This window comes from Sphaeramia orbicularis, chromosome 17 (assembly GCF_902148855.1).
Source record: "Sphaeramia orbicularis chromosome 17, fSphaOr1.1, whole genome shotgun sequence".
NCBI lineage: Eukaryota > Metazoa > Chordata > Actinopteri > Kurtiformes > Apogonidae > Sphaeramia > Sphaeramia orbicularis.
In genome coordinates this window covers 11606939-11624720 of record NC_043973.1, presented here as the reverse complement: position 1 = coordinate 11624720, position 17782 = coordinate 11606939, and the positions used below count along the sequence as shown (strand labels likewise).

The window sequence follows — 17782 nt, the reverse complement described above, 5'->3', positions numbered from 1 at the left end:
CGTTGGCAGAGCCAGAGAGAGGCTTGCAGTGGAAGCGGGCTAACACTGGGGGTCGTGTGAACCTGCACTTGAACCTGACTTTCAAACTCTGTCAATCACGCTGGCTACAGCTGTCATGGTTCACAGGGCACAGGATCGGAGGATTGGAAGTGTGTGTGTGTGCATGTGTGCATATTGTGTGTAGGAGAGCAGATAAGAGCTGGTGACTTTGGCTGTGCATGTTTCTGTGTGTCTAAATGTGTCAGCTTGTGCTTTGTATGTGAAGTCTGAGGCTGCAACACACCGTAAGAATCACCAGGACAGGGAATGACCGTTTTAGAAATGCTGCAGGGATAGGTTTAGCCTTATTGTAGTGGCAGCGTTGTCAAAAGGCTAATTTAGCTAATAAATTAAAGCAATGGCAGATCTAGAAAATTTTCCATGGGGTGGCAAAGGGGTGGTAAGAGGTGTAGGCAGAGTGGCATTAGACGTCACCAGTGCAGTGTATGGAAATGCCCCGTATATAAATGCAGTCCACAAAAGGTCCACAGAAACACTTAAAAACTATTTATTGTGTCATTATCCCTTCTAAGAAAACAAGGACAGTACTTAAATGAAAGAAAGGTTTTTGTGTTTCAGTCAGTGGGGTGACACTGTGGAACAGATTCAATACAGAGATAAAGCAATGTCCAGGCATGAAACAAGTTAAAGGACGTACAAAGACACAATTTTAAGAGGTACAAGGCAAGGTTCTAATAGTTTGGATTTTTCATTATAGTTTAGTTTTATTTAGTTTTGACTTTTTTTCTCTAATTCAGTGAGTTTTAATTGTTTTTAGAGCAGGTTTGCTACTTTTATTAATTTTCATTTCTTCCTAAATGCTTAGTTTAGTTTAATTTTAATATTCATTTTAGTTTTGTCATATTTTTTTATCTTCTTCGCCGTCATATTCATATGAATCCTGTACAGGATTCTGCTGTTTTCTCCCAACTTTAGTCTCCATGTTTCCAGGTAGAGTGGGAACAAGAAGACGACTAAATGACAAGTGACGAGAAGTGACGGGCCATAAAGTGTCGTATGGTGCCACTAGCTAAAATTGCTAGTGTGAAATAAATCGCTTTCGTATCAATCCGACGTTGACAAAGACGGAAGCAAAGGGAATTTTATCCATAATTTTTAAATGTTTTAGTCAGTTTTGTAAGCACACAATACAGTTTCAGTTAGTTATGTTTTTTTTCAGTACAGGTGTGGTGTGTGTGGTGTATATATGTGTGTGTGTGTATGTACATGTACATATATGAGTATGAATATGTATTTACATATATGTGTTACTGTATTATGTGTTTATGTAAATCATATTATATTGTTCATAATAAAATAAAGCCAGAAACCAAATGGTTTAATAATAAGTAACAGGCATATTATAGTATACAGTAGATATGCTTAGATATTACTGTTATTAATTATTTAAAGAGAAGGGGTGGGACTTTATAAGTTATGCTTCTTCTCACTCCTTTCCGAATATGTATATGTCTTCTGTCTTATGTTTAAGTGTTTTGTTTATTTATTTTCTTCTGTTTCCACATTCATTATCAAAATAAATACATCAATCAATCAATCAATCAATCAATCAATCAATCAAAAAAGATTCTTCAAAGTAAGTAGAGAAAAATAACTTCAGTTACAGAACAGGACTGATATCAGTCATCTCTTTTAGTAGAGTGAGTCACTTTGGCAAGTATTAATACACGTGTTGAACTGTGACTGTTCATCACCTTTAGCATACATTCAATTCATTCTAAATTTACTTTAACTTGGTGTGTGATCAGTGTTGGGAAGGTGCAACGCTACTAATTCAACCAATGGTGATTAAAAACGTGACATCAGTGAAGAGTGATTTCATGGCGTCACATGGGTTTCTCCCCGTCTCTCAATGTCAAGAGATATGGCCAAGAAGTCCAAGAAATTACCTCCTATCTACTTATCTAACCAGTTCTCCTTGACCTTGCTGGGAAACGTCATGATATTAAGGACAGATGGAATGACGAGTTTAGAAGGACGCCATGGTGTGAGTGAGTCTGACCGCACTTGCACAAGATGGTGGATCTGTGGTGAAAGTACAACATAGAAAAAGCACATTTTGTATACTTTACCCTGTGTGTTCCTGTGTTGATTAATGCAAAATGACCCTAGTGAAAAGCAGAATTTCAATGGTTTCAATAGAAATACAGAAAATATAGTATGTTATCAGTCAGCCTCAGTCTATCCACTGATATTATCCATATGATTCCTGAATTAATAGGATTATATAATAACAGGCTACATTAATGCAAGGTGGTCATAAAGTTATGAAGAAGGTCTGAAAATCTACAAAAATCAGTCTTAACCCTCAGGGGTCTGAGCCTATTTTGACCGTTTTTGAGTACTTTTGATTTTATCTTATATACTATAAAAGAAATGTTTACTATACCCATGTTTGGTATCTTTTTTTTTCTAGCACAACTTCATCTATGTCATCTGCCTATTATTTTTTTCACTTTAACCTATTGTATCAACATAAAAGGCCAAATAACACACAAAAAATATAAAATCAGATTTGAAAAATTTATAGAATTTATTGCACAAATAACACAAAGATGCTTAACAAATCTTTTCAAAGACTTTAAAAGTGATATTGGTTCCAAATATTAGGTATATACAATTAAAATTGTAATAAATTAAAACTATACTCAAATATTTGACATAAAAGCAGATCTTTAAATAGGTGTTTCTTTGTTTTTTTCATGCCCCCCCGGTCCTCCTAGTTTCCACATCCAGTTCAGGTGGGGGTCATTCACACCCTTACCTGCAGTGCTAATGCAGTCTGTGAATTAGAAACTGCAGATTTGGCCAGTTTTTTCCATTTTGAAAAAGGACAAAACACGATGACGATATGATAAGAAATTTAACGCCCGCCCCACCTCGTTTTCATCCTTTACTCATGTTTGTTTGTTTGCTCCGGTTTCAAACATCATATCTCCAGTTGTATTTGCTCTATCAATATCAAACAAAAATTGGGAGGCTTTCAAGTCCGTAATTTTGGATGCAACTGACCCAGTGATATGTGATGACTGACGACTTACTACGGTGCGTTGAAAATGTCATGTGATTCAGTCACGGGGCCATGACCGTGGACCCCTAAGGGTTAAATTTACTATTGAAAAAAAAATCTTATGCCAAAATGTATAAGTTAAGTAGTTTTTTTTTTTTTTTTCGAAACACAAATGCACTTAAATTCCTAATTTAGTTGCATTTGTCTTCCTCCTGAAGATCCAATTCACAGTCCACTGTTTCCCAGAGGGCATACAATGGATAGTGCATCATTATCATTATGTCATGTCAATCATTGTTTTCATGAACAGTTGGACTGGCTGATGTTGCTGTTCTAAGGAACTATTAGAAGACATTCTCTCTACTTAGGATAAGGATGGTCTAGTGCAGGGGTGTCAAACTCATTTTGGTTCAGGGGCCATATTTAGCCCAGTTTGATCTCAAGCGGGCCAGAACCAGTAAAATAATAACTTAATAACCTATAAATAATGACAAATCCAAGTTTTTCTTTTTGTTTTAGTACAAAAAAAACCCAATTAAATTATGAAAATAGTTACATTTTACAAAAAAGATGTAAATAACCTGAAAAAACAGAAATTTCATTGAAAAATTAGTGCAATTTTAACAATATTATGCCTCAACTTATTTATTCGTGTACATTTACACACAGTGCCATAAAATTTGGTAACAGGCAGGATATTGTTAAAATTTTGGAGTTTGGAACTACAATTTGAACAATTCCTACAATATTCCATCTGTTATTATTAACACAACTACAGATCACAGTGGATCCATAAATGCACAAAACATTTAGTCACAGGCAGAATATTGTTCAAATTGTACATTTTGGGTTGTTCATGTTTGTTTTTATTCATGTATTTATTGCATTTTATTGTGAAAGAATAGTTTTTAAATGTAATATTTTCACAGGTAATGTATTTTTTTCACTTAATTTTTTTTTTTTTTTTTTTTTTAAATTTATTTTTTATTTAACCTTTATTTAACCAGGAAAAGGATCCCATGAGATTAAGAACCTCTTTTTCAAGGGAGTCCTGGCCAAGAGACAGCATGAAAACATACACACAACACATAGTTACAACATACAATTAACCCATACAGTTACAACAAACAATAATTTACAGGACAACAATACAACAGTTTTTCCACATAACTGTTCACAAAGAAAATTTGTCGTTGCCATTATTTATGGGTTATTGTGTTGTTATTTTTTTTACTTTAGATTGGTCTGTATGTGGAACCTGAACCAAAATGATTTGGACAACCTGGACTGTTCAGGTTCATTTTGCACTTTCATCCCAGGGGCCGGAATGGAACCTTTGGCGGGTCAGATTTGGCACCCGGGCCACATGTTTGACACATGTAGTCTAGTGCATCTTATGATTAACCCTTTCATGCATAGTGGTCACTACAGTGGACAGTTATTCTACAGCTGTTCTCTTGTATATTCATGGGTTTAGTTGTTTTAGTTCCATATCAGCCAACACAGTGGACGCTTATGCATCATCTCATAAACTGCAATTCATATCATTACTGAACTTTGCTGTGCTTGATTGGTTCTTGAGTGGAAATCAATTGTTAATTGTTATTTTTGCATATTATCTCCATGAAGTGAGAAATAACTAGTATTAGAATATGTTAAAATGTGAGAAAACATCAGGTTAGCTGCATTAAACATGGTTTCATTTCATTTTTCATATCACTTTATGATATTGGGTTTTAAATACATGTTTCTTTGCTTCAAGAATAAAATTCATGGTGAAGCTGAGTGTACATTTTTGTAAATCTATAAAAAAAAAAAACCTCAATCTCATTGTTTTTTTCATGTCTAAGGAGGAATAAAAACACTCAAAAAAAAAAAAAAAACACCACCTCAACTAAGGTTCTCATAACTCATGCATGAAAGGGTTAAAGAGATACCAGAGGAAGCACTGAACATCCTTTGCTTCGCATGTAGAGAATTCAGACACCTTTTATCACGGCTGACACTGAAATCCTTCCAGGTTATTTCACTGAATTAGGAACCTTCCTAAATGACCCAAGGATACGTCCTTGGTTGTCGGTTCCTTCAAAGACCAGACAAGAGTCCTTCAAACGGATCAACACATCTGTGATGAAACAGTTTAGTTCAGTGACATTTAGTAGAAAACTAATAAATGTAATTCCAGGCACAGCATAAATACAGAGTTTATCAGTTCTGTTTCCATATGGAACAACCTTAGCTTGACCTAAAATATAGATATTTCAAAAATCTGATTAAACATTTTCTTTTCATGTGCTATACTTGACCTCTTAATTCGTTCTTATGTCACTGTATAATTTACTGTTATTTAATTCTGGAGGACTTTACCATCCTTTAATCCTTTTAATAGCTGTTTGATTATATTTCCTTTTCTCCTTTTTGATGCATCCTGTGCTTTCTTTTCTCAGTATGTCTGTCTTTATGACTTCATTTTCCAATTAATGTTCCAGTTATCAACGGATAAAAGATAGAATAGATAGAATAGAATAGAATAGAATAGATAGAATAGAATACAATAGAATAGAATAGAATAGAATAGAATAGAATAGAATAGAATAGAATAGAATGCTCTTTATTGTCATTATACATTGTACAACGAAATTGGGGGAGCTTCTTCATATCAGTGCAACAAATATTAAAAGAGACAAAGTAGAAATAGTGCAATCATACATACATTTCGTGAATGTGCTCTGGACATTATCAGTGATTTAACCAGGGGTCATTGGGTGTTTTGGGTCTTTCGTCAGACACATTTCAACTCTGGTAACAGGGATGAAACCTACGCTGGCCTATCTTGCTGCAGCACTCTCCACCGGAGCCTTCTGCCACCTCCAGAGATCTGGCTGCGCTCCACTTCCTGCCTGGTTGGACCTCGATGCCTGTTGTTGCCACCTTTGCTGTACTGCAGAGCTGTAAGGTGTTACTAGTGTCAAACAGAGAGGCAACGCTCAAACAACACAGCAGTACATCTATCTTTGCGACTAGTTCCCGGTCGTCTGTTTCAGAGCTTTAACTGTGGAGACCCTTGACAGAAGTGTATACCAGCAGAGGCCACAGGACCTGGAGCAGCACAAAGTGTTGGTTAATCCAGGCCTTGAAACTTCCTGGCTGGTCATGTGGTGTCACAAACCAGTATTTTAATCAAAAATATTATTCATTTGCATACCAGAGGTTATTCATAGTGTAATGTGAAGATTGTACCAGAGTAGCTGACTTTTTTCCTGGGAGAACTGCTACAAAAAGACAATGTGCCAATGGAAAGTTTTCACATCATGGTGTCAGTTTTGGACATTCTGGGAAATAATTTACATATTCCAGGAAAAATTTACATATTTACATATAATAAATTAATACTGGGAAATAGTTGCATATGTATATATGCTGTCCAATCTAGGTAGAGACCAAGGTTCTAATAGTTTTGGATTTTTCATTATACTTGAGTTTAATTTAGTTTTGGCTTTTTTCCTCTAATTCAGTTAGTTTTAATTCGTTTTAGAGCAGGTTTGCTAGTTTTATTAGTTTTCATTTTTTTCTAAATGCTTAGTTTTAGTTTAGTTTTTTCGTATTTTATCTTCCTCGCTGTCATATTCAAATAAATCCCAGACAGGACTCTGCTGCTTTCTCCCAACTTTAGTCTCCATGTTTCCAGGTAGAGTGGGAACGAGGAAGACGACTAAATGAAGTGATGAGAAGTGACGGACTGTGAAGTGTCGTATGGTGCCGCTAGCTAAAATTGCTAGAGCGAAATAAATCGCTTTCGTATCAATCTGACATTGACAAAAACGAAAACGAAGGGAATTTATCCACAATTTTTATACATTTTAGTTTTATAAGCACACAATAAAGTTTCACTTAGTTACCATTTTTTCTTTTAATTATAGTTTTTATTATTTCAGTTAACGAAAAGGTTTTTGTACAATTCTAATTTTCGTCATTTCGTTAGTTTTTGTTAATGATAATAACCTTGATAGAGACCAGTAAAAACTTACCCTATCATGGACAAAGCCAAAAAGACGAGCTCTAACATGACTAAAATAATGTTCTAAATATGGTTAAAAAGGGAAGGTCTATAGCAGGGGTGTCACAGTCATTTTAGTTCAGGGGCCACATCCAGTCTAATATGATATAAAGTGGGCCGGACCAGTAAAACAATAGAAATAATAGGATAAGAACTTTTGAGTGAAAAAAGTAAATTCCATAATGAAAATGTTTACATCTACGAATTGTACAGGGTGGGGAAGCAAAATTTACAATATTTTGGGGCAGGGATTGAAAGACAGTGCATGACCAATTAGTTTATTGAAAGTCATGAGAGTTTATTTGCCACAAGAAAATTGACATGATAGAAAATGTTTTCATTCTATGTGTCCTCCTTCTTTCTCAATAACTGCCTTCACACGCTTCCTGAAACTTGCACAAGTGTTCCTCAAATATTCGGGTGACAACTTCTCCCATTCTTCTTAATAGTATCTTCCAGACTTTCTCGTAATAGTTTTGCTCATAGTCATTCTTTTTCCATTATAAACAGTCTTTATGGACACTCCAACTATTCTGAAATTTCCTTTGGTGTGACGAGTGCATTCAGCAAATCACACACTCTTTGACGTTTGCTTTCCTGATTACTCATATGGGCAAAAGTTTCTGAAAAGGTATGGATAATAGTGTTAGGTATAATTATGACATCAATATATGTTTGGTTTCAAAACAACTGATGTAGTGCCTGCTGAGAAAAAACAACTAAATGTTCATTGTAAATTTTGCTTCCCCACCCTGTACTTGAACATAACATGAACAAATATGAACAACCTAAAAATTCGTTAGTAAAATAAGTGCAAGTTTAACAATATTATGCCTTAGTTTATCATTTATACATGTGAATCACAACTTACAGATCACAGTGGATTTACAAATACACAAACATTAAATAACAGGGAGAATATTATTAAAATTCCACATCTCTTAAGACATTTCAGATATTCAAATTGTTTGTAAAAGGCTAGTGTGTAAATGTTAACATTTTTGTGTAATTTTCCTTTTTTTTTTTTACACTAAAACAGAGACAAATTTACAGTTTTCATTATCTATAGGTTATCATGATAGTATTTTACTGGTCTGATCCACTTTAGACTGAAATGACCCAAAAAGATTTTAACATCCTTGATTGGTAATATCTTCAGTGTAATTTTTGCATTTCACAGATTCATCCCAAGGGCCGGACTAAAACCCTTTGGCGGGCCGGGCCACATGTTTGACACCTGTGGTCTATAGCTAAAACCCAACCTATTTTTGGGCAAAAAAATGGTCTCTCAGAGTGAAAAAGTCAGTTGTTGCTGCAGATAACAACTCAGTGTTTATTTTGTGTATGAATAAACACTTTATGCGGCTCCAATTCTGCTCGATCTCCAACTTTGACTTGACTCTGTGTGCATTTACTTGATGAAGCTCCACTACATAGTGTGGAAGAGCGTCAAAGGGACCAAAGATGTCTCCCAACTGTGGCAGTAAACGACAGTCAGACTTGTCTTTATCAATGAGCCGGACTCTGACCAGATGCTGGTCTTTGTTGAATGATGGAATATCTTTGAAGACACGTGAATGGTTGCTCTGTAATGAACAGGATGGTGGTTCCAACAGTGAAATGCATTATATAACGTACAAAATACCTGACACATCTTGCATAATAGCTTTAAACTTTATATTTAAATTCACATTGCGGCAGCAAAGTGAGCAGCTCTTTATTTCCCTTTGTTGAGGTTTTTAATTTGCAGTTCCTCTTTTTCATTGAGGAACATTTCCACAAAAACATCTTTGCCACTTCTTCAAATCTACAACTCAGTCCTTGGAAGGATCTTGGACTTGATCCATTGGAACAAACATCCAGAGAAATTTGATGATACAGCTTTCTGTAAATGAATCTTTGAAGGATCCATCTGTGACTTTAAGAAACGCTCCTGTCCCCTTTAACCCTTTCATGCATAGTGGTCACTGCAGTGGACAGTTATTCTCCAGCTGTTCTCTCATATGTTCATGGGTTTTGTTGTTTTAGTTTCATATCAGCCAACACAGGGACACTAATGCACCATCCCATACACTGACATTCCTGTAACTTCCTTTCTTTTAACTAAATCAATTACTAATTGTTATTAGACTGTAGTAACAGAGGTTTTCTTCTTTTGCATATTATCTGAGTGAGTAATAACTAGTATTATAGTATGTTCAAATGTGAGAAAACATCAGATTAGCAGCATTAACCTCCTGAGACCCAGGAAAGTGACATTTTTGCTTTTTTCCATTAAACAATTGTCTTGATTGGAAACTACATAATACAACAGTTTTTTTTTTCCTTTTGTTTGTTTTTCATCCCCAAGACATTTTTAAAAAAAATATTTTTATTTATATATTTTTTTAATGGGATGTCCTTTACGATGGACAGCATTTTTTTAGTAAAACTGTCAAACTTTTGTCCCCTACAGAGGACAAAAATGCATTCTGGGTCTCAGGAGGTTAAAAATGCTTTTATTTAATATTTTTCACACAGTATGTCAGTAAATACATGTTTCTGAGCGTCAAAAATTAAACAAACGGTGTCCAGCTGAGTGGACATTTTTTTTAACTCCATGAAAATAAGTTCATAAAAAAAAAAAAAAAAACAGAAAAATCAATGACATTGTTTTTTCATGCCTAAAGAAGAATAAAAACACTCAGGAAAAAAATCTTGATTTATGTTCTCATAATTCGTGCATGAAAGGGTTAATTCTAATGGGAGACGTTAATGCAATTTAGAGTTGTTTATTTATTTATTTTTTATCATTCTTTCCTCCAAAAGTCGCCCAAGAAAACACTGGATCTATTTTCCATAGCTCACACAGATCAGTAGACTTTGTTTTAGGCTTGTGGTTCTGACTCATCTTGTGAGATATCTAAAACAAGCAAAGTAAATCAATACCCAACTCTTCTGACCATGACCACTTACAAGACGGAAGTGACCTGCTTCATATCACTGGTAAAGTGCATGCTATGCCATCTTTGGGCAGAAGATCTTTGGTTTAACTACATTTCTAACTATATTTATAGTGGTGCTGGCAGGATGTACAAGATGTTGGTGTTTTGACAATGTAAACTTGTGAGTGCTGGCATTAAAATGACTAATCCTCTGCAAAGGAAAACTCCACAAAGAACCAAGCAGGTCGGCATTTGTCATAATCTTTGTCATTTTCAGTGCATTGTTGCTAAAACTGGAAGGAATTTACCAACTGAAATATCGGACCAATGGTTATTTATCCAGTGAGTTAGACTATTTAATTATCATTTAATTATCAATAGGTATTATGTATGTATTACCGTCTAAACAGAAAACTTTAATTACCTTGATGACTCTGAAACATTAACATATACAGCTGGTCTTTGTTATTCCTGGTGTTGATGCATATGAGGAATATGTCTTTCAGGCTCATAATCAGTTTTCATGGCCTTGATGGTTTAATACAGTTTTGCATAAAGTGAAAAATATGCTGTTAAACCATGCTATTTGAAATCAGACATACTTTATTGCCCCGTCTACACTAATGTGGATATTTCACAAAATGGATACTTTTTTCTCTCATCCATACAAAACAGTGTTTTAGGCAACAAAATAGAGATTTAAAGAAAATCTGAGAGTATCTGAGAGAACAAGGAAAACAGAGAGTGTGGAAAACAATGGCGTTGCACCCCATTTTGTGCATGTCTGTTTTTTCTTTGTGTGATGAAGCTGCACCTGAAACGTCAAATGCAGGTGAATATAGAAGTTAAAGCTAAACCTACCGATGCCTACTGCATGTCTCACAGCACTTAGTAAAAATTTGAACATGAGCATTTATAATCCTTCAATGTGTGACACCTTGTACATGTACGTGGAATCCTGTGCTCATAAAAATTGAGCTTTGTCCACCCGACTCCACCTGAGTCCACCCGACTCCTGGACTTCATCTCCATCCTTCATTCATCAGACTCTGACTGCTGCAATCGGTTTGTTCCCCTTGGTTGTTGTTTCTGTTAATAACGTGGGGGGGGGGGGGGGGGGGCTTAATATCAAATACCACATTAGCCCTGATTTTCTGATGCTACAAGATGTTCTAAGCCAGGGGTCTCAAACATGCGGCCCGGGGGCCAAATGCGGCCCGCCAAAGGTTCCAATCCGGCCCCTGGGATGAATTTGCAAAGTGCAAAAATTCCACAGTCAAGGCTGTCGAACTCATTTTAGTTTAGGTTCAATATGATCTCAAGTAAAATAATAATAACCTACAAAAAATAATGACTCCATATTTTCCTCTTGGTTTGATGTGAAAAAATAATATTACACTATGCCTACAAATAATGACAACTTCAAATTTTTGTTTTTGTTTTAGTGCAAAAAATAACATTAAATTATGAAAATATTTATATTTACAAACTATCCTGTGACAATAACATGTGAATAACCTGAAAAATATGAACAACCTGAAATGTCTAAAGAAAATTAAGCACAATTTGAACAATTTTCTGCCTGTTACTCAGTGTTTAGTGTCTTTGTAGATCTGATCCATAATGCACATGTAGAAATGATAAGTTGAGGCATAATATTGTTAAAATTGCACTTATTTTTCTTAAGAATTTTCAGTTTTTCAGGTTATTCACATCTTTTTTGTTTGGATATTTTAAAAGTAAGTATTTTCATAATTTAACCCTTTCATGCATAGTGGTCACCACAGTGGACAGTTATTCTACAGCTGTTCTTTTATATATTGTGGGTTTTGTTGTTTTAGTTCCATATCAGCCAGCACAGTGGACACTTATGCACCATCCCATAATACACTGACATTCATACCATTACTGAAACTTTGCTGTTCTTAATAAACCTGATCTGCTGTAACATCTTTGAGTGTAAATAAATTGCTATAATAATTGGAAATATGATCAAATGTGAGAAAACATCAGATTAGCTGCGATAAAAATGTTTTTATTTTATAGTTTTCACACAGTATATCACTTTCTGATCTTGTGTTTTAAATACATGGTTCTTTGCTTCAAAAATTAAACACATGGTGTCCAGCTGAGTGGACAATTTTTGGAACTCCATGAAAAATAGTTCATTAAAAAAAATCAATTGCATTGTTTTTTCGTGCCTAAAAGGAACACTCTAAAAACACTCAGGAAAAAAAAAATCTTGACTAAGGTTCTCATAATTCATGCATGAAAGGGTTAATGGGGTTTTTTTGCACTAAAACACAGAAAAAAATTTGGTGTTACCATTATTTGTAGGTTATTATGCTATTATTTTACTGGTTCGGCCCACTTGAGATAAAATCCGGCGGAATGTGGCCCCTGAAAGAAACTGAGTTCGAGACCCCTGTTCTAAGCACTCCTATGTAATTTTTTGAAATTTTCATCCAAACCCCCCCTCCACCCCAAAAATTACTTTTTGAACTCTGAAAATCGCAACTTTCCTAGCTTCTCCACTCTTTTGTCCAGTGCAATGTGTTTGTTCTTTATCCTAACTAGGGTCACGGGGGTCACTTGGAGCCTATCCCAGCTACTTATGGGCGAAGGCGGGGTTCACCCTGGACATGTGACCAGTTCATCACAGACTGAACATAGAGAGACAAATAATCACTGTCACATTCACACCTATGGGTGATTTAGAATAACCAATTAACCTATCAGTGCATGTGTTTGGATGGTGGGAGGAGCCAGAGTACCTGGAGGGCACTGGGAGACCATGCAAACTCCACAAAGAAAGGTCCCACCCATGGACTGGTGTTGGAATTGAACCCAGGACCTTGTGTCTGTGAGGCACCAGGTCTATCCACTGCACCAGTGTGTCACCCACAACAGGACATATACAGTACATGTAAATGTCAAAGTCATGTGAAACTACTGTTTGTTCTTTTTGACATGTCTGTATGGAGAATACATTGAGTAAATAGTTCTGTTTAATGTGTCTTATTGAATGGAAGTTGTTTGTAGTCAAAAGATGTGTTCTGAAGAGAGAACCTGAGCCCAACATTTGGAAGAACCCACATTAACAACTTAATTCCATCAAATATGCATTTTTGACCATTTGGGTGACCTTTGACCTATAATTTGACCTTGACACTACACCTTTTTGTAGTGCAAAGCACTCTCAAGACATGACATGTCTCACAAAAAACATTTAAGGGCCCAACATGAGCATATTGCTACATTGTACTTTATCAAAAGTGAAGAAGGTTTGAAAGATGCAAAAAAAAAACCCAACATTTTCAGGGTTGAAAAAGTAATTTTCGGGGTGGGGGGGGGGGGGTTGGGATGAAAATTTCAAAAAAAAAAAAAAAGAAAACTAGAAGCACTCGGAGAGCGCAGACCTCCGCCAAGGCTGATCAGTGGCCCCCCCTGTGGGCCCCCCCACGCCAAGGAGGTTATGTTTTTGCCAGGGTTTGTTTGTTTGTTTGTCTGTCTGTCTGTCTGTTAGTGTGCAACATAACTCAAAAAGTTATGGACAGATTTTGATGAAATTTTCAGGGTTTGTTGGAAATGGGCCCCCCCGTGGGCCCCCCCACCCCCGATCACCACCAAAATTTAATCATTTCTTCCTTATCCCATTTCCAACAAACCCTGAAAATTTCATCAAAATCTGTCCTTAATTTTTGAGTTATGTTGCACACTAACGGACAGACAAACAGACAGACAAACAAACAAACCCTGGCAAAAACATAACCTCCTTGGCGGAGGTAATTACACAGGACTGCTTAGAACATCTTGTAGCATCAGAAAATCAGGGCTAAAGCTGAATCTGAAAATTTTCCTGAAATAAGCCCCCCCCCCCCCCCATTAATAAATCCGTTTTTTCCCTTCAACACATGCATTTGAGTTCTATCCATTCACAGCCTAGACAGGAGACTACTGTCAGTGACGAGAGGCAGCGCGAGTGAAACGTCAGATTCAGAGGTACCGGCATCTGATGCGGGACGGCGGTAACGGATGACTGACAGGAGGCTCAGCCAATCTCGGCCAATTATTTTATTCAGACCAAATAAAATGATTGGTCAGACTTTTATCAGAATATATGAGAATGAAACATTTTTGAGTTTCAAAACCTGGTGGATTTCTTTTACATTTTAGTTTGACACACACTTTTAGGAGCATTTTAAGATTACAAAAGAAAAGTGTAAAAATGCCACATTATGCGGTGTAGCTTTAACTGGTTGGGTCACCTAACCATGTGACAGTCTTCTTTCTCAGACACTCGTGTGTGTATTTGACCCTCTGTGTCTGTACAAAATAGTGAAAAATATTGAATTTCCCCAATGAGGGGCTACTAAGGGCATTTCTTTCTCTTCTTCATTCCTTTCATGGCGGATTATAACCTCTGCATTTGCTACATCCAGTATTATGGTGTCCACACAGTGTCCTCAGTTTAAAGTCCAATAGAAACAATGTTTGGTCTCAGCATTTGTATTTGTTTTTGCTTCGTTTTATGGACAGAGATTTTGTAAAAGGAAGGCTGCATGAACAGAATATTTCTTAAAAGCAAAGGAATCGACTGGTGTGGACTGGTGTGGGCAGAACCTCTTCCTTCTGAACACCAGTAAAACCAAGGAGAGTGTGATTGACTTCCGCAGGTCATCCCCACTACACACACAGGAGAACATCTGGGCCTTGGACATTGAGATAGTGGACTCCATTATGGACCTGGGTGTTCACCTCAATTATAAACTGGACTGGACAAACAATACAGACGCCAGAGTCGCCCCCACCCTCTGAGGACACTGAGGTCCTTCAGAGTGGACAGGCTCTTCTATGACGCTGTGGGGGCCTTTGCAATACTATTTACCATCATGTGCTGTGTAGCTGGTAATACAGACAGAGATAGAAGGAGACTAAATGGGCTGTGTAAGAGAGTCTGCTCTGTCTTAGACTACGTTCAGACAGCAGGTCTTCATGCACAATTTGGATTTTTTGCTGAAATCCAATTGTTTGGTGTACTCGTTCATATTTCACATTAAGGAGGGGTCTGAGATGTTTTTCTGGAGCATTTTTTACTATATTCCTTAAATCCCCTTCACACCCGATTACAACTAATTAATTAAATGCTCTAACGCAAAAATTAAAAAAATTAGTCACCTGTGGAATGGAAAGACTGAAAAAACACCATCCGATCATTTTGAGCGCCCACTCAAAATGATTGAACGGTGATATGTCTATCAAACTCAACTGCCATTCACCCCTCCCCCCTTACCCCCTCTGCACGTACCCCTCTTTGCGTTCCCAGAGGCAAGCGCTTGTACAGGAAGCGAAGCCAGAACCTGGTTATATTAGTTATATTAGGATGGAAAGTTCACCGGCAAACTGTTTTATCACTAACATAAACCACTAGGAAATATAACATTTGTCACATAGGTCTGAACTGGGGCTGTTCTGGAAGAGCGGGGGTGTTGGAGGAGACTGAATGAGGTCTGCCGGAGGTTCAGCCGAGGCCGTAGTCGGCGTCGGATCCCCAGGCGATGGAGCCGGGGCCAGGCCGGACTGGACTGTAGACAGCATCGGATCCCAAGCCGGGACCAGGACGGAGCAGAGCCTTAGCTTTAGCCTTAGCCTCAGCTGGCGAATTGTTGCTGTGCAGCGCTTGTGAACTCTCGGGAACAAGCATTGCGCGTGCCACTACTCTGGAGGCGTGGCTTCGGAGGGACATCTGAAGAAAGGGGTTTGGACTTTTGAACTGAGTATTTCAAAACGTAGCTAGCTCAAACTGTTTTCTAAGATCTCAGACCCCACCTTTAAATGCTGTCCATTTTAGAATCCATTTTAAAATACTTTTATTTGTTTTTAAATCCCTCCATGGTCTTGCACCGCCCTACCTCTCTGAGCTCCTTCACACATACACACCCACTCGCTCTCTCAGATCAGCTGATCAGCTGCTTTTGATGGTGCCCAGAGCAATGTGCAAGCTCCGAGGCGATCGGGCCTTTGCTGCTGCTGGTCCCAGACTGTGGAACAACCTGCCTCTGTAGATCAGACAGGCCTCCTCCTTACCTGTTTTTAAATCTTTTCTGAAAACCCACCTGTTCTCCTTGGCCTTTTAACACTTGTGCAATGTTGACATTTTGTTTCTGTTTTCATATTTTAACTTGTTTTATTTATGTGATTTCATTTGATTTGAATGTTTTTTAATGCTTTTATTCATTTTTATTGTGCTTTTAGTCTTCTGTGCAGCACTTGGTTTGCTGGGGTTGTTTTAAAGTGCTTTCTAAACAAAGTTGGATTGGATTAAATGCGACTTCTATCAGTTTTGAGTATGAACTGAATGCAACCCTGAAGTGACCAAAGAGGTCCTGAATAAACATGACCACGCAGGCACGTACTGTGTTTACAGAAGTAACACTCCTGGGCGGCAGAATTGTGATGTTTGTCACATTCAATGACGTAAAGGTCGTATAAATGCGACCTAGCCGTTCAGACTGAAGTCGCATCGCAAAATACAGTCGTGGAAAAAATTATTAGACCACCCCTTTTTCTCTATGTCCTGATCATTTTAATGCCTGTTACAACTAAAGGTCCATTTGTTTGGACAAATATAATGATAACAAACAACAGCTCATAAGAGTTTAATTTCAGAGCTGATATCTAGCCATTTTCCATGGTTTTCTTGATAATAACCAAATCACATTTTTACATCAATAGCTATGGCATTGTACTGACAAAAAACAGTGCTTTTAGGCATTCCATGTTTTCTTTTCTGTCTGTTTAGTCACAGGATACACTCAGGAGTTAGTACTTAATTTTTTGATGATTTTGATGGTCTAATAATTTTTTCCATTACTGTATCAGATACATATCGGATTAAGGAACAGATATGGAAGTGGCCTGGGTCGGACTCTTAAACTATCTTTAACAGATCGGATACAGGTCACATATGGGCAAAAAAATCAGATTTAGCCACATTTGCTTGCAGTCTGAACATAGCCTTAGACTACCCGCTGGACTCCATCGAGGACGTGGCGGACAGAAGGATGTTGGCCGAGCTGACATCCATCATGCAGACCCCTCCCATCCCCTGCATCGAACTATAGAGGCCCTGAGTAGCTCCTTCAGCACCAGACTTTTACCCCCAGTGTAAGTAGGAGCAATACTATTTAAATCTAAATGTATATAAATAAATGTATATGAATGAATTTTCTCTTCATATTCATGCTTCACACTGTATATTGTCTTTGTCTTACTTGTGCTTTATTTGTATGTTGCTACTGCAAACTATGAACTGTCCTCATGGTGGGATCAGTAAAGTCTTATCTTATCTTATCTTATCTTATCTTATCTTATCTTATCTTATCTTACACTTTTAGAAGAATATCCTGTTAGTGTGGATACGGATATCTGTTTATTGTTGATGTTGACTCCACATTATTCGTGACTTTAAACTGAAATATCCTTAAGAGGCAAAACGCGGTTAATTGCAATGTGTGTCAAATTAGTGATTATGATTCATGAGTTTTCCTTTTTCTTTTTTTTAACCCTTTATTAGGCAAGTGACTATTTTTAGTAATTTCTACATACATTACAAGACAGTGACAGCAACAGTTGCAGTGAGGAGAGTGAGTCAACAATCTCATGTCCAATGGGTCTACAGGGTCTGTAAGGTCCACCTCTGCATGAACAGTGAGTGGACTGCTTTGTTAG

General features: G+C 37.1%; 1 protein-coding gene across 1 annotated transcript in view; it reads right to left on the bottom strand.

The window, feature by feature from the left end:
- Window positions 1-17165, bottom strand: part of LOC115436862 (netrin-G1-like) — a 102439-nt gene extending 85274 nt beyond the window's left edge. The window contains exons 1-2 of the mRNA XM_030159829.1: window positions 17080-17165; window positions 5893-6032 (exon numbers count right to left, since the gene is read on the bottom strand). Coding sequence (XP_030015689.1) covers window positions 5893-6032; window positions 17080-17165 — 226 coding nt within the window. The remainder of the gene's footprint in view (window positions 1-5892; window positions 6033-17079) is intronic.
- Window positions 17166-17782: the final 617 nt, after the last annotated feature.